At 40.4% G+C, this 15,910-nt stretch overlaps 1 protein-coding gene across 1 annotated transcript; it reads right to left on the bottom strand.

Annotated features, from left to right (window-relative positions):
- Nucleotides 1-49: 49 nt before the first annotated feature.
- Nucleotides 50-15,910, bottom strand: LOC139630772 (calcium/calmodulin-dependent protein kinase type 1D-like). The gene is made up of 13 exons (XM_071494463.1): nt 15,577-15,910; nt 14,851-15,017; nt 11,510-11,621; nt 8,116-8,241; nt 7,337-7,411; nt 6,588-6,726; nt 6,232-6,355; nt 5,471-5,546; nt 4,991-5,103; nt 2,476-2,554; nt 2,258-2,345; nt 1,782-2,134; nt 50-903 (listed from the first exon to the last, which is right to left on the bottom strand). Exons 3-13 carry the CDS (start codon nt 11,593-11,595, stop codon nt 840-842), a joined length of 1,323 nt encoding a protein of 440 aa, XP_071350564.1. The 5' UTR covers nt 11,596-11,621; nt 14,851-15,017; nt 15,577-15,910; the 3' UTR covers nt 50-839.

The raw sequence follows: 15,910 nt of genomic DNA, 5'->3' as shown, positions 1-15,910 counted from the left end.
CAGCATGCTGTAGCTGCAGCTTTTCATTCAACACAAGAAGAAGCACAGACACTAGTTACTACACATTTATTGAGAAAATAATAATTAAAAAAAAACATTTGTGTGTCACTACACGTGTGAATTCAGAATCATCCATGATGTCACCGGTGTTTACACCAGCTTGTGGCACTTGATAAGTTCAGTTGCTTTACAAGAGAGCAGCTTATGTGCATATGTCGGAGAAGACACAGCAAACACAGGGTTACTGTGTCGATGCCTCCACTGCCATGCGACAAGTTTAATCTCATAAACAGATGCAGCGTCTGTCTGGAACCTGGATTTATCATCATCAGTGTAAATCAGCATAAATGGAAAGATAATGATACATGTCCAAAAATCTGCCGCCAAACACTACTGTTAAAGGTACACTCCCAGATTTAGTTTTAGTGTCCAACAGCAATTATTAAATGATCTTAGTAATGACATACAGAGAATTTAAAAATCATTGATTAGCTTTCACATTGCATATGTCACCTAAATCTATTTGAAAAAAACATTTTTTCTTTAATTTAGTAACATGTTGTAATATACAATAGATAATTATAGTCTTAAGAAAATAAATGTCATCAGCAGAACAAGATTTTATATGAATTCTAAATGATGAATTCCTGCTTTTGTCTCTTTTGAATTTTTGTTCACAGACAGTCACTCCACATTCACGTGTTTGTCTGCTGATGAAGTGTGTTTTCTGCAGCAGAGAACCACAACACACATGACAAAGCTGAACAGCAGACATGTCAACACCTTCCACTGAGAGGGAAGCCACTGTCATCTTCATTCATCTCAGGCCAGCCAGCCACTCACATGACAGAACAAACTCCGGACTGGAGCGGCTGGTCCTTACTCGGAGCCACAGCTTCCATGCTGCAACACATCACACAACCAGGATTCATCAGAATAACACAACAATGAAAACGGAGAAAATGGTGACAAATAACACAACAGCTGACTTTCAATGAGAGGTAATTTAATAATCCACTCTGTCAAAACAGAGAATCTGAATTTTGGAGTCACAGCAAAAATAAGAAATGTACAGAGTCTAAAATTAGGTATGGGTGATATACAAAATGTAATATCTTGATACAGTCCAGGCCAACTATTGCGATATAGAGTACTATATATATATAATACAATGTATATAAAATATTTATTAAATATACAATGGCAGCAGGGAAGACTGTGCAAAAGTGAATTAAAAATATCTATACTATGAAAAATATTGAAAATATCCCAATATTCAGTATTCTCAAATATCAGCCCAAGACGATACCAAGGGTTCTCAAACTTCAAGGAACTGACACAAATTAGACCACGGTGTTTTATAGGTGACCCATGACTAAGATAGACAGGCATCCTGTCATTGTTACTTATAGATGGAATATGGAGAAAATAAATTACTCCCCTTTTTGCAAGAGACCCTTAGGAACCCCCTCAAAGACCCTGACCCCAGACCCCACTTTGAGAACCAGTGCTGTATACTTTTACTTTTGAACATATCTCTTCCTCTGTGCTCTTTTCATTCTTAGAAAATATGAATCCTTCAAAAACAGATTCACTCAGATGAGGAGAAGTGCTGAAGAGACAACCCTCTTCCCCCTGCTCTAAAAATATAAAGACAATGATAATAAACTTTGCCAAGTCAGCAGTAAGAACAGTTAATAACACTAAATTCTTAGAGATGTCATATCATGATGAGCCAATGAGCCAAACTGACTTTATTAAAGCAGAGCAGCAGCTCTCACCTCTTGGATGGCCTGAAAGGAGCGTCGTGCTCTGAGTGAAAGCTGTGGCCCTCTCTGGACTCATCAGCAGTGAGAGCGTGACGGGGCACACTGTGACTGGCTCTCAGTGGAGGACAGAGACCTCGGCCTGACTCAGGATTACTGCAGGACAGATGATTGGCAGCATGAACGGGATTCCCGTTGGGGTCGAGGGCAGGGGCCTCGTCGTGGTGGGGTCCCAGCAGCTCCAGATCATTGTGGGAGGAGGATTGTACCATGATGTTGGGGATGGAGAGGGGTGAGGAGGAGGGCTCACTGTGGGACAGATGCAGTTTCTTCATGTGATGGATTGCTGAGGCTGCGTGGAAGGCTTGCTGTTGGAAAGACACACGTGAGTAGAGTCATGAACGCTACAGGCTTTCTCTCACTTGAACTCATTAGTTTTTATTGAAATAGGATATTTTGCTGGTGTCGACTTGTTATAACGACAAACTCACCTTCCATTTGGATTTGGCAAAGTTTCTCTCCATCTGTTCACACACAGACTGATAAATGTCCAAGTCTTTAGCTGTGTCTCCAGCAATCCTGCAGTCAAACCAGAGACTGTAGTTAAGCTGGTGTGTGTGTGTGTGTGTGTGTGTGTGTGAGTGTGAGTGTGAGTGTGTGTGTGTGTGTGTGTGTGTGTGTGTGTGTGTGTGTGTGAGAAAGGACTAACCAGGGGTGTCTGAGAGCCTCCTCAGTGGTGAAGCGTTTCGTGGGGTTTTTCTCCATCATGTTTCTGATGAAGTCTTTTGCTGTTGAGACAGATGTAAACATCTGGTTAGGAATCACTACTCTGACCTGCTGCAGCCACACAATAACATGCATCAGGTCATGTTCACTGACATCACACATGTTTTCTCCAAAGGTTACACACACTGTACACAAAAATCCTCTGGGTAACAGTTCAGTGTGTTTCCATTCACTGCTTTCATGTGAATGTTCTGATTTGAATTTTCAGACTCTTCCACGTCTCAACTCTACACTTTATTATTCCAAAGCATCTGTTAAACCATGATAAAAATGGTCTCTAAATCAATTGATCGGAAAGGAAAGGAGCTCAGATGAGAGTGAAAGACAGAGACACTCCCACACAGACAGAGGATTAAAAAAATGGTGTAAAGGACATATGATGACATATGTCATATGATGACAGAATAACATCCACTGTGTTTAAAGGGGGCTGAGCCTTAAATAACAGCTGGTATATACAGAACATTATTAGCGCACTGTGTCTTGGTTTGAGGCGTCTAAGGTGGGACCCTGAAGGAAGATGGTAGGTCTTTTTCTAGAGCAGATAATAAGAAGCACGGGCAAATTTTATTCAACCTATTTGTGTTTATTGGAGCGAAGCCACTACAGCAGCACACAAGTTAAAAATTAGAAACTCATTCAGTAAGATCCAGTGGTGTAGTGGGTTTACGCTTCATTAATGCTACGCAACACTCCTCTTTCATATTCAGTTCACCCAGAAATAGACCGGTAGCATTTGAACATTGTCACTTAACCTCTGCTGTTTGACCTCAGGGAGGGATGATCATCATGAAATTAACATTAACCACCGAGGAGACGCAGATTCACTGACCCCAGACGAGAGGGTGAGACAACCACATCATCATGCAGTGTGAGTGAACTGTTCCTTTTTCTTTAGTCCATCCACATGTGGAAACTGCACGACTCTCTCACTGTGCAGGTAGTATATGGGCCAGTAAGTTCTTAACCAATCATCACTCCTCATGCCTAAACAATCTACACAACCAATGAAGGGAACGAGTGTTAGCCAATCAGAGACACAGTAGGCGGGTCGTATCATCACCGACCTAGGAAACAAAATGTGACTTGCAGCGAACAACTGAATGATGCTGATCAGAGGTGATTTAAAAGAGAGTGACCTGCACTACACCACTGATAAGATCCATACAGACACTTTCATAAAACACAGTGTGTACAGTGTCTGTTATTTTTTTTAAATGATTTGTTTTCACTGCCCCAGTGTTTCTGGTCATGTCTGCCTCTATGTTCTTTTCTCTCTGTTGGAGTGAAGGAACTCTGACAGTGATGCTGCAGCTACACAAATGAAAATAAGACAAGAAGAGAAATAAGGTCCTGCTACGTAATGTGCTTTTTATCTTCTAAATATCAATTTGAATTTCTTTTCTCTGTCAGTATTTAAGCTTTTATTTTATTTCCATTCAGGTTTGTTTCCTGCTGTAATTCAAGCTGGACATAAAACATGTGGATGAAAGCAGACTCCGTCCTTCACAGAGAGAACTTGATGTTTTTTCAGTGGGTTAGGAGGACGGTTGACATGTCTCTTAATGCTGGCTAATTTAATCCCTGAGGGAGATGAGAAGTTAGTTCTTAGAGTACTTAAAACTGACCTGATCCAAACAGGTCAAACCACTATAGCTGCGCTCAGGAGGTGATGTCACTGAGCATGCTGCTCTATTTCAGGTTAAGCTCTAAGGTTTTATGAACAAATCCTGGCCCATTCTTAGCTAACTCTGGAGTCAACCACAGTAATGACACTATTTCTGTCACATTCATGAAAACAGAGTGAAGACTTTACAGGGAAAATGCAGCTCCAGATGTTTTCTGAACTTATCCTGTGCTTCAACATTTCCTTTTGAATGGTTCAAAATGCATTTTCATGAACTAGTTGCTTAAACATTAATCTCATAGATGACTACGGAGCTCAGAATTGAGGTGGTAGTTTACCTCTCACTTTTAAAAATTATTTTTATTGTCCCCAATCAGCCACCGTCCACCAGCAACTTCAGTTCGATTCAGTCCCTAAGATTTCTCTAAACTCCAGCTGCTAAAATCCAGAGACAGGAGGAAGGAGCTAATAAAAACAGGTCACGGATTAGGCTGCGTTCATCAGTGCATTCAGAGCGGTGATTAGTAGACTTTCACCTGTCAGGTAACACACAGGCTGCTGCTCACCCTCAAACTGGAGAAGGTTACAGCTGCAGACACTACTCTGAGCCGGGAGAACACTGTGTTCATTTTATCCCACAAAAAACACACGATTCAACACCAGTCAAAGATGAGAGGAACAGAGGCTAATTCAAATTTCAAATCAAATCTTACTTTTGTGATGTAGGTCAGTCGTTTAGCTTAACGGTGTCAAAGTAATGTACAAAACTAAATTTACTGTAACAGAGGAAGAGCAGGGATCTTTTTCATACCTGACTCAGAGATGTCATCCCAGAACGGTGAATGAAAGGCGTACTCAGCCCTCATGATCTTTGAGAACAGACGAGTTTCGTTCTCTTCGAAGAACGGGGGGTAGCCGCTGAGCCTGCAACACACAGCCCACTCAGCCAGTGCCTTCATGTCTGCCTCCTGAGAATCTCTTACCATCGACATGTTGGATCAACTCCTCCTTAGTTCCTGGCTACAGCAACTAAATGTTCTCAATAAGATTTAAGTCTGGTTTCACTGATCTGGTGGGAGTCATCTCCACAGAAATACTCACTGAGGCTGATGGAACAATAATGATTTACTGGATAACCTCTGTTGCATATGTTCAGCAGGTGACACGTGTTTCTGATATTGAAGTTAGTGTAAGTTTACAGTGGAGAAAAACCTCCAGAGCTAATCGATCCTCTCAGTCTGTGATGACTGTCCTATAATGAGCTGTGTATAATGAGCAGATGTGCACTCACAGGATGTAGGTGATAACTCCAATGGACCAGCAGTCCACCGTTTTGCTGTAGGGTTTCTGGGCCAAAACTTCAGGGGCTGCAGGAGGAGACACAGCAGACAGAGGAAGAATAAGCTCTGTTCAAATGGATCATATTTACAGTGATGATGCAGCTGTAGAGAGTGAGAGGTCAGGGTTCAGTGCATCAGTAAAACTGGTATCACTGGGACCTGTACTGGGAGCTGTGGTTCTGAACCCCCTCTGCTGCTCTGCTCCTCCTGTCTGTTTTTACTGCTGCTAGATGCACTGTTGATCTCGAAGCCGGAGTTCAGTTGTGTTGTTGTCAGGATTTAGCTCCTTTGCTAAAATGTAACACCATGATCACATCGTTCATAAATCCCACTGGTGGCTCCTCTGCTGCTTCTGATGCAATTTAAATATAAATGACAATCACAGACCTTCAACATGTCATTGTGACAGTGTGCATGTTAGCTGTACATACAGAATAGTTTATAGTATATGATGTATTCCCTCTAATTATCAGTACTTGGTACTATGATGTAACTAATGATCTTTGACTCATCAGCACAGATGCAGCTTGTAAATCGCACTGGACTGAAATTTACCCTTGAGAGAAAAAAATCTGTTTCATCATATAAATGTACGGTTTTCTGTCGGGAGGGAAACACTGTAACAAAAGACATTTAAGGCATTTCCCACACTGTGAGCTGAAGTATATTTGCAGCATGACCTCTATGTGTATCCCCCTCCCCAGTAACTCACCAACATATCCTGGAGTCCCACAGGCTGTGGACATCACTCCATGCTCCAGCGTCTTCGACAGACCAAAGTCACTGACCATGATCTTAGCGTTCTCATCTTTGTTGTAGTAGAGCAGGTTCTCAGGCTGCTCAGAGATATGTGTGTGTGTGTGTGTGTGTGTGTGTGTGAGGGGGGGGGGCAAAAAAGGTGGGAAAGTGTGTGTGAGCAGTACATTGATGACGACACACATGACTTTAACACAAATCTGAACGACTGAAACACTGTTATGACATCTTTAGCTTTTAATTTGTGTGTATGTGTCTGTGTCTCTGTGGTGTGTGTGTGTGTGTGCGTGTGTCTGTGTGTGTGTGTCTTACCTTGAGGTCCCTGTGTACGATGCTGTTTTCGTGCAGGTAGCTGACAGCCTGCAGTACCTGTTTGATCACTGTGCTCGCGTCCTTCTCGGTGTAAACCCCTTTTTCTAAAATGCGATCGAACAACTCCCCGCCTGACACCCTGCACACACACAAACATACACGCGCACAAAGGAAGTCATCAGCGTGTCTATCTTTCCAGGGGTCTCAAGACTTTGTTGAAAATAGGTCCCAAATAAACCAAAAGTTGAATTCTGGGAAAATGTGTAAAATGATACACAGAACATTTAGAATAAAGGTGCAGACATAAAAAACATTGACTTTGGGTTTGAATATTTCACTGAGTGTAAATTTCATGTGAGCTTTTTCGAAGACAGCTGTGTGTTAGCTGGTTAATGACATCATGGAACAAGCACAATACAGGAGCTGTGTGTGATACTCCCAGTGAGGGTTGTTGTAACATTAACATTTTAATAGTAGAGCAGCTCCTTCATTGACAGGCTGTCACATTATTTATCTTTTTAAGTTTTGTTACTGACATCTTGCAGTTTTTCTTGTACTGTCCACTTTGCTGCTGCGACTCTGTAAATCCCCCCATTGTGGGACTAATAAAGGATTTTCTACATCTTAATCTTAATATTAATCTTAAAAAAGTACATGTATCATGAAGTATTGTTGATACTGTCAGATCTGATTACACTCAGCTGTGTTCTACTATGGTCATAATGTGCGATAACAATGAGTCTACTTACAGCTGCATGACCAGGTAATAGTGAGTTCGGGTCTCATAGAAATCCTCCAGTCCCACCACATTCTCATGTTTTATCCTGAGAGAGAAAGAGTGGGAGAGTCAACCCACTGTGACGTCACCCACTGGTTTGTGAGCTGCTGTTTTGAAGCCACAGTTTGTAATTTGTCTTTGCCATCTTGGTTTTTTGAAACCAGAAGAAACCATATTTGGAGGAGAAGGTGGAGCTGAGGAGGAGTGCGGGGTGGATCTGACCTGCTCTACTCTTCTCTACTCTACTCTACTCTACTCTATCTGTCAATCACACAGTAGCCCCACCCTAATTCATCCCTTGCTTTATGGTCAATTTTCCTCTAAATGGATCATAATGTAAAAAATGAAGATCATGTTGTATTGAAGAAGACTTGAAACTAGAGACTGAGACCATAAACTCATCAGGAAAACCTTTACTGAGGTGATAAATCAAGTGAGAAGTAGAGACATTTTCACATAGACTTCAATACAATCAGACTTCTGTTTATAACCAGTGGAGTCGTCCCCTGATGGTCATTAGATAGAATGCAGCTTTAAGGCTCTTCAGCATTGGCTTCACTTTTCAGACCCAGGTTTATAAACAGTCTCTGGTGAGGAGTCAGTGCTGTGACCTCAGTGACCTCTGGCCTGTCGTCCTGCTTCATGTCTCAAATGGAATAATTCAACACATTTGATTGAGTGTTAACTTCACATGGAGCAGAACTCTGCTACTGGAAATCACCTGCATGAATGTGTGTGTATGTGTTTCACCTTCTCAGCACATTGATTTCATTCTCCAGGTTGGTGTGAGCGAGGTGCTTCTTCTTCAGACACTTCAGGGCGTACAGTTTCCCTGTCGTCTTTTCTCTCACCATATAAACCTCTGAGAAAGACCCCCTGCACCAACACAGTGACGACACAGACAGACACACAACACAGAGTTAATGGAGGGAACAAGAGCCCAGCCCACTTCTGCCAGCCAATAAGAAGAGAGATAGGTCCCCAGGTGTGACATGCATAATTTCATTAGTGGTCTTCTCCTTTTTAGCTTAATTAAAGGTTCATTTAAAGGTAAAAAATTAGCTAAAGATTCTTGTGATTGGTATGAAGAAAGCATTATGTTAAATTATCTAAAAAATACAACCTGGTTGATGTTGCATGAGGTGCAAAATGGAAAAGTAAGAGTTAAGTTAGCCATATAAAATTCATTCTGCCTTATAAACTATAGAAACTATAAAATATATTTTTTACCTCCTGGTGAGGATAAAAGGTAAAAGGTAAAAGTACAGTTACTTAACTGACAAACATACAAAAACATGTAACCAGCGAATCTTTAACAGCACATTAACTAATCTTTAATGTCGGCATTAAACTGGATCCTTTCTCCATAAAAATGGAATGAAAAAATGAACTTAATGTTAGTTATAAATATCTTTATAAACGACTCAAAGTAAAGGTACATCTGCCTGGTGATAACTGAGTCTTTCCTCTTAGTGGCTGCATTTATTTCACTTAGAGCAGATTTCTTTACACAGAATTTGCATCTGACCCAAAAGGACTTAAATTAAAAATGCAAAATATATAAAAGGCTCATTTGGTTTTATACTTTTGTGGCAGAAAAGGAAGTGATACACCTGATCTTCTGGAAAGCACAGAGGAGGTGATGTACCTCCTGCATGAGGACCCTCCTCTCTGCCTATTGGCTCACAGATGTGGGCTCCCCACACAGGTAAAGCATCATTCATTCAGATAAACTTAGCAAACGGCCGGGTACAGAACCTGGATCGAGTACGACACCCCTCACTCAGGAAGGCTGACTCACAGACATCAGCTCATTGAGCTCCAAGTCTGTGATTGTTAGTTGCTATGTAGCAGAATAGTGACTGTCTCACATTTATTCTCTTTTCATTTCTCTGCAAATGTTATTTACAACCCAGACACTGATTTCAGTGCTGCCCTTTAAATTAACTAAAGCAGACATCATATCTTTTAAGGGATATATTTTTCAAGGAAGAACAGGAATTTCTCTAACTACAGAGGTTATGTGCGGGTTCTAATCTCTTGATCCTCACACCAGTGGATCCAGGTAGTTATCCAGTGATCCAGCTCATGGTTGGCCTGTCTGCCCCCTGCTAGCTTTAAAGAGGTACTGTTGTGTTTCTGATAATGTGCCCTCCTTATATGCTTTAGTGTGTATGTTTCCACATGTGTGGTGCTAATTACTCTGTTATTCTATTGTAGTTTCATCTCAGTAATTGTGCTAAACATTTTCCACTGAGTTAAGCATCTGTACCACAGATACTGAATCAAAACGCCTCGAACCCAAAGAGGGAGGCTCAAATAAACAGGTTACATACGCATATTTTAGAGCAGGAAATTTGTCCTTTTCATCCAAAATTCTCATCATGGAGCATATTTGATTTGATCTGATGGAATCAATTTATCAAGTTTCATGATCCAGGAACATCACAGAGGCCAATCTTATAACTTTAATTTGTCTTTAATTAGTCTTTAATGTGTTGAGGGGAGAATGTGGCCGTCCTGTGAACATGCTGCTGATTCTCTGGTGTTTTCTACCTTGAGATAAGAGCAAGTTTTTGAAAGAAAAAAAATACTTGGCATGAAAAAAATCTGCTTATACACTACTTTAATGAACTGAGTACACCTCTGCAAAGACAAACTCTCATGGATCTGTAACATGTGTGTTAACTCCAACACGTCTGTGTCTCATGTTTTTGTATGAACACACACCTGGACCTGCTCATAGCCTTCATACACATTCAGGACAGCTCATACACCAGTATAGTCAGCTAGACCTTTAATCCTATAATGAAGTGGTGCTAGGATGTTCCTGCGCTGCTGTTCTGACGTCAGTGCTCAGGAACATCAGACACACACACACACACACACACACACACACACACACACACACAGAGGCGCCTGACTCATTCACAGTCAGTTGAAGAGGGAGCGCTTTAAGCAGCTTTCAGAGAGCAGCTCTGAGCTCATCGTTCTGACCAGTGAAGACACTTAATGATCCTGGTAAAGAAAAGAACTCCTTCAGTGCAGGGCAGGAGACTCACCTTAACCACATTTATTTCAAGGACCGCAACAGTGCATTTGCACATTTTGGGCGACAAATACAAATAATGTGTCAGAGAGTTGAGCCTCAGTATTAGTTTCAGTCTTTTTGAGTTGATTTCATTTTCATGATTTAAATCATAATTTTAAACAGTATTTAACTTATTCAAAGTTGCTTGTGTAAAGAAATAAACATTTGTACATTTGTAAAGTTTGACAAAGTTATTTTGTTAATGGGACAATCCAGCGTCAATGGACTGTAACACTGTAAAGTCCTGCACTGATCCAGGTTCAGCTGTAAGTAGATTACACAGATGGTGTAAGAGGCTCCATTGATAAAACCAGCTCTCAGGGAGGTGATGCCAATGAGAGCCTGGTCACTGGGAGTTCACCACAGTCTGCCAGAGTCTGGTCTGAGGCCTCTGAAAATATTTAATGTCCCTGTTGTAACATCAGGATTTACGACATATTTATTCACGCTACAGACCTAGAGTTGAGCATGTTCCCTGACAGCTGAGTCAAAGGTTACAGCTTCACTTGTGTCCATGTTGTGTTCTGGACTGTGTGAGTCTGCTGTGTGTGACCACACTGCTTCTGATGCATCTGCATCTGTGTGTGGTAGCACACCGGACTGTCTGAGCTCTGTGTATCTGAGTCCTGATTCCAGGACGTTTCCATTAAAAGTGTGACAAAGAAATCAGCTGCGATTTACAAACTGTTGTCAGGGAGTCAACACTTTGCCTGTACTCACCACAGCCTGAGCGTCCTCATCAGAAAACTCCATCTGCTGTGGGTCTCGTTAGCACCAACCCATAAACTGTAAGCAGCAGCAAACCAGGGGACTGTTTGCAGACTGACACAGTTCTTGTAAATTTCCTTCTGAATGCAAATCAAATCTCTAATGACCAAACCAGATTCTTTACAAATTTGTTCAAAGCCAGTGAACAGTTTTGCCCTAATTACTGGTGAACTAATGATCTTCTTTTTTGCAATTTGCTACTTTTATAAAATTCTCTTTCCAAAAACTTGCAAAGCTGTTTCAAGAACATACATCTTTCTCTTTATTTTCAGCGGTCATACTTACGAGCCCATTTTCCCCTTGAAATCAAAGACGTCCTTGATGTTACTGGCGCTCTTCTTCCAGCTGCAGATGATCTCCTTCCGCCCCATTTCGGCTCTGACGTTGCCGTAGACTCCTGAAGCACAGACGACAGAAATCATTTTAATTTCATCATGCCTCAGGTTACAGTTGGAAAGTTGATTTAAAATCCTGGGATGATTTCACAAGTACAGTCTTTGACCCTCACTAAATCTGATTATGTAAAATCTATTGTCCTGCTTTAATGTTAACATGTGTTAATTTAATTATTATTATTATTAAATTATAATAATTAATATATATAATAAATTAATAATAATAACTTAATCAGTGGTGGATTACACCACAGTTTGAGGAAAACTCTTATTAACCCCAGTGCACGACTTCACATGCAACTTTTTTGTGATTTACATTTTATTGATTTTTAAACATTTTGAAAATTATACCAAAGACGGTTAATTAACTAACATAAAGACATATATTCATATAGATGCATCTGTTGCTACCTACCTGTGCTATGCTTTGCTGAATTGTTGTAGTGATAAAGGTATCCACCAGGGGTTGGAAGACAAGTATCAGATTGGATACAAGAGGGTTTGGGTGAAGTTTTTACCATAAGGTGATGCAATAGGTCTCAGAAATGCTTGTATCAAATTTGATGCATTTGGCATTATAGGGTTAAGGACATGGTGTCACAAGACAGCAGTCTCCTGTGTGTTTCCTTTCATGGAGCATGGAAGGAGTGTCCTCTGTCAGAGTGAAAGGCTTTTCTAACATGAATAATAGCACTGAAGAAAACCTGACACTTCACATAGCTGAGGAAAATAAAAGCATATTTCTGTGTCTTGTGGCACTGAATCATTTTTAAAAATCTGTTTCATCAGACATTGAATCTGCTCATGACGCCAGTTTTCCCATCTCTGTCTGTATAAACATGTTTCAGCCTCAGGCTCACCTCACTGTGTTTGAGAATGTTATATACAGCAACAAACAGTGTGTCATGTTGTCAACTGTCACAACAGGTTTTGGATTTGGATCAGCCTTGGTGCTCGGGGCCTCTCGGCCTGGGTGTCCCTGAGCTCTCTCTGTTGTCTACATGAGCTGAAACAGCAGGTTTCTCTTCAGCAGCTGAATTTGACTGTTAAATTTGAGCTAAAGCAGTTTTATGTTGATGAATCTTTGTGTCTTTAGAGGCCATCAAAGTAAAAACAGACATTTTAGTAGGTATTTATAGAAGAATTAACCCTAATACACCTGCACGTGGCTCTAGTTTTTTTTCCTTTTATTATTATAAAGCTGCATTTCTTTGTAGGAAATGGACAATATAGAAAACATTGTACTTAGGATGCTTTTAATTCTGGAGGACGCAGACAGGGTTATCTTCTTTGTTATTTACTCTGTAGTGGATGCAGATGGTAAATCTTAAATAATCTATTAATAATTTAAGTCATTTATCCAGTAAAAATACCAAACATTTGCTTGTTCAAGCTTCTCAGATGTGAGGATTTGTTGCATCTCTCCACGAATATCACTGAAATTTAATATTGATTTGAGTCCATATAAATATATAAAGACTGATTTATGGTAAATTGTGATTTGCCTTTATCAGTATATGTGATAATCAGATTTTTAAAAAATTATCAATAATGAAAAAATAATTAGTAGCAGATCAGTTAGTTATCAGCCACAATCATGGCTGTGTTAGCACTGTGGACACTGAGGTCATGACTCTGTACATTAAGTTTGACAAATATTAGATTCATAATCAAATAAATGTATAATTTCCCTCATCAGACGTTTATTCTTGTCATGTGTGGAGTTGTGTCCTGTGAGTTTATTTACAGGCTGAAATGATCCTGTGTCTTTGTCTGAATAACCAATGGACAACTGGATTATGGATTATCTGAACATACACTGTCAGAATGTAATGAAAGGTTTTTACAGTGCCCTCACACTGGTAAATAAATTGTACAGAAGTTGCCTGTGAAGTTTAACTGAACAAATAAAATATGTTTTAAAAAATGAGACTTTACCTATGGTTTCTGTTTTTCTTCAGGATTGTGGACTCAGGACCTGACCACAGTGGGCAGCAGAGTAGGGGGGGTCCTTCCCTAACCCTTCCCTGTTCTGTGACCATCTAAGGTGCCACCCCACCTTCTCCTTGTGTCCTGGTTACATAAACTGTTGCATGTCCATGACTGAGGTCAGTTCTCACTGACTAAAGCCCGTTTGTACCTATCACTTACACAACACTCAAAAAGACGGAGGATTAGACAGCTAAATAGCAGTGGTTAGTTAATCTTCCCCACCTCCCCTCCTGTCCTTCCTCCCTCCCTCTCCCCTCCTGTCCTTCCTCCCTCCCTCTCCCCTCCTGTCCTCCCTCTTTGTGTGGGAACAGATTAGTGGCTGATTCCCTGACAGGACAGAAACTGGGTCATTTCATAATCCTGGCCCTGAAAGGCAAATGAACTCTGACCTTCCAGAAATATTTCAGTGCATCCTAAATTAAAATATGATATATGACAAAATTCATGAAAGTTACTGTCTCAAAGAAGTTGTCACATTTTCTGAGGCTACTTTCTCATCATGTAGAAAACACCACCCTGTCATTATGTCTGACTTCTCTGTGTGCTAAATAAAATATATCACATAACGCTCTGAATTTAGCAGGAACTCACAGAGAAACCCTTGAATCACTCTTTTGTTTCTACATCCGGAAATATTATCTATGTTCTTTGCTGACATTTAACTGTTTAGCCTACATGGACATGAGTTGTCCCTTTTTCATAACAGTAAAGTATCCACCTGTATCCACCATCAGCATCATCAAACAGTTTTCTGCTTCTGTTCAGACTCTCACAGATCCTGGTTCAGGTTCAGGAAAGATCCTGGTCTGGTTTAATACATAAAAAGTTCACAGTGACTTCAGTCATTTAACCTAAACAACCATCTTCACTGAGCTGCACCAAAGAGCTGCTGTTGTCTAAACCACAGACTGGTCCCTGGATGTGAACCTAGTCTCTGGTGTCACAGTTATTGCAGCACTTCATTCAAAAAAAACACGTTTCCAGCTGAAATAGATTATTTTGAAAGTCCTGCTGTGACGTTAGTTTTATCCTATTAAAAATATAAAGTTGGTAGATTATTAAACTAAACAACGGTTCATGTTGGAAAAGTTTGGAAAAGTTTGTTTCTAATGGTTCAAGTTTAAACATCAATAACTCAGGGTGGGAGAATGAGGCTTCTCCCTGTGCTTCATCCCAACAGTTTAGAGACGACAACAAAATGACTCGTTCTAGTCCTAAGAGAAGCAAAGCGGCTCGTACCTGAGGAGCGGTGAGGGCTGCTTGAGGTATCCGAGGATGAACCTGACCGCTCACTGCGGGCTGCCACCTTCACCGGCGGGAGGGGGGCGTGGCCTCGTCCACACCTCCCAGTCAGTCTGTACTCCCCTCCTGAGGCTCACAGTCAGACAACGTGCGACGTTCAAAGACTGTTTAAGAACACACATGACGGTGAAGGCTGTCCCCGCCTTGAAAAGTTGAAACACAGGCTTTGCTGTGCAGAGATGCTTCTTCAATCAACCTCATTAAATAGAAGAGTGACAGAAAAAAATGTCTTACTTGATTTTACGCATTCTATGTAATCTATCTTTAACTAATGGTAAATGTTTATTTTATTATCTTATCAATATTCCATCTTATTTTACATTAATGTTCAACATGTCTTTTCATGTGAAGCACTTAGTGCAGGTGGTTTCTTTGTTGTAAAGCACTTTGTGCTGCATTTCTTGTATGTAGTATTTCTTGTATGTATCTTGGTGCTGCTAAAATTATTAATATTAATATATATTAAACTGTTATTATTGTTATTATAATCATTATTGTTGAATATTAAATGAAGACACCATATTCCAAATCTGTCATTTTGTCAATAAGACACAGAGATGATAGTAGCTATTATTGTTTAATCTATCAATGAATTAACTACCTGTTTAGTCTGGAATAAAGAATGTCAGAGAGCCAAAAGTATCAGTAAAATCATTTACTCACTGTAAAGGTATTAATACCACATAGAAGTCCTTCACTAGTTCTGTCATAAGAATTTCACTGTTCTGGGAACGTCCAACTGGTGGGAGACCTCAGGATGGACCCGGAACACACAGGAGAGACTATACATATCATCAGTTCCTAGGAACGCCTCAGGATCTTCAGGTGGGAACTGCAGTTTAAACCAAAAGTTGTGTAGTGAGTATTGTAGAGAATATCCTCTTTGAAAAAGTATAAACTTATCACCAGCAGTAGCAGTGTATACAGTAACTGATTAGATGCACCATGTGGTACTTCTCATCACAGCTGGGCATATGGTTCACTCATCTGTTTCTCT

This window comes from Trachinotus anak, unplaced genomic scaffold (genome assembly GCF_046630095.1).
Source record: "Trachinotus anak isolate AG129_WGS33_773 ecotype Australia unplaced genomic scaffold, CSIRO_AGI_Tana_v1 ptg000013l, whole genome shotgun sequence".
In the NCBI taxonomy this organism is placed as follows: Eukaryota; Metazoa; Chordata; class Actinopteri; order Carangiformes; family Carangidae; genus Trachinotus; species Trachinotus anak.
Note: the sequence above shows the minus strand (reverse complement) of the source record. Positions and strands in the feature narration are given on the sequence as shown.

Excerpts from the sequence above, each read along its gene's own strand:
- LOC139630772 (XM_071494463.1), bottom strand. The coding sequence starts at position 11,595 with ATGGGGCGGAAGGAGATCATCTGCAGCTGGAAGAAGAGCGCCAGTAAC. Across the intron at positions 6,727-7,336 it reads TATTACCTGGTCATGCAGCT|GGTGTCAGGCGGGGAGTTGT; the intron begins GTAAGTAGACTC and ends GTGTGTGTGCAG. Across the intron at positions 2,135-2,257 it reads TTGCCAAATCCAAATGGAAG|CAAGCCTTCCACGCAGCCTC; the intron begins GTGAGTTTGTCG and ends TCTTTCCAACAG.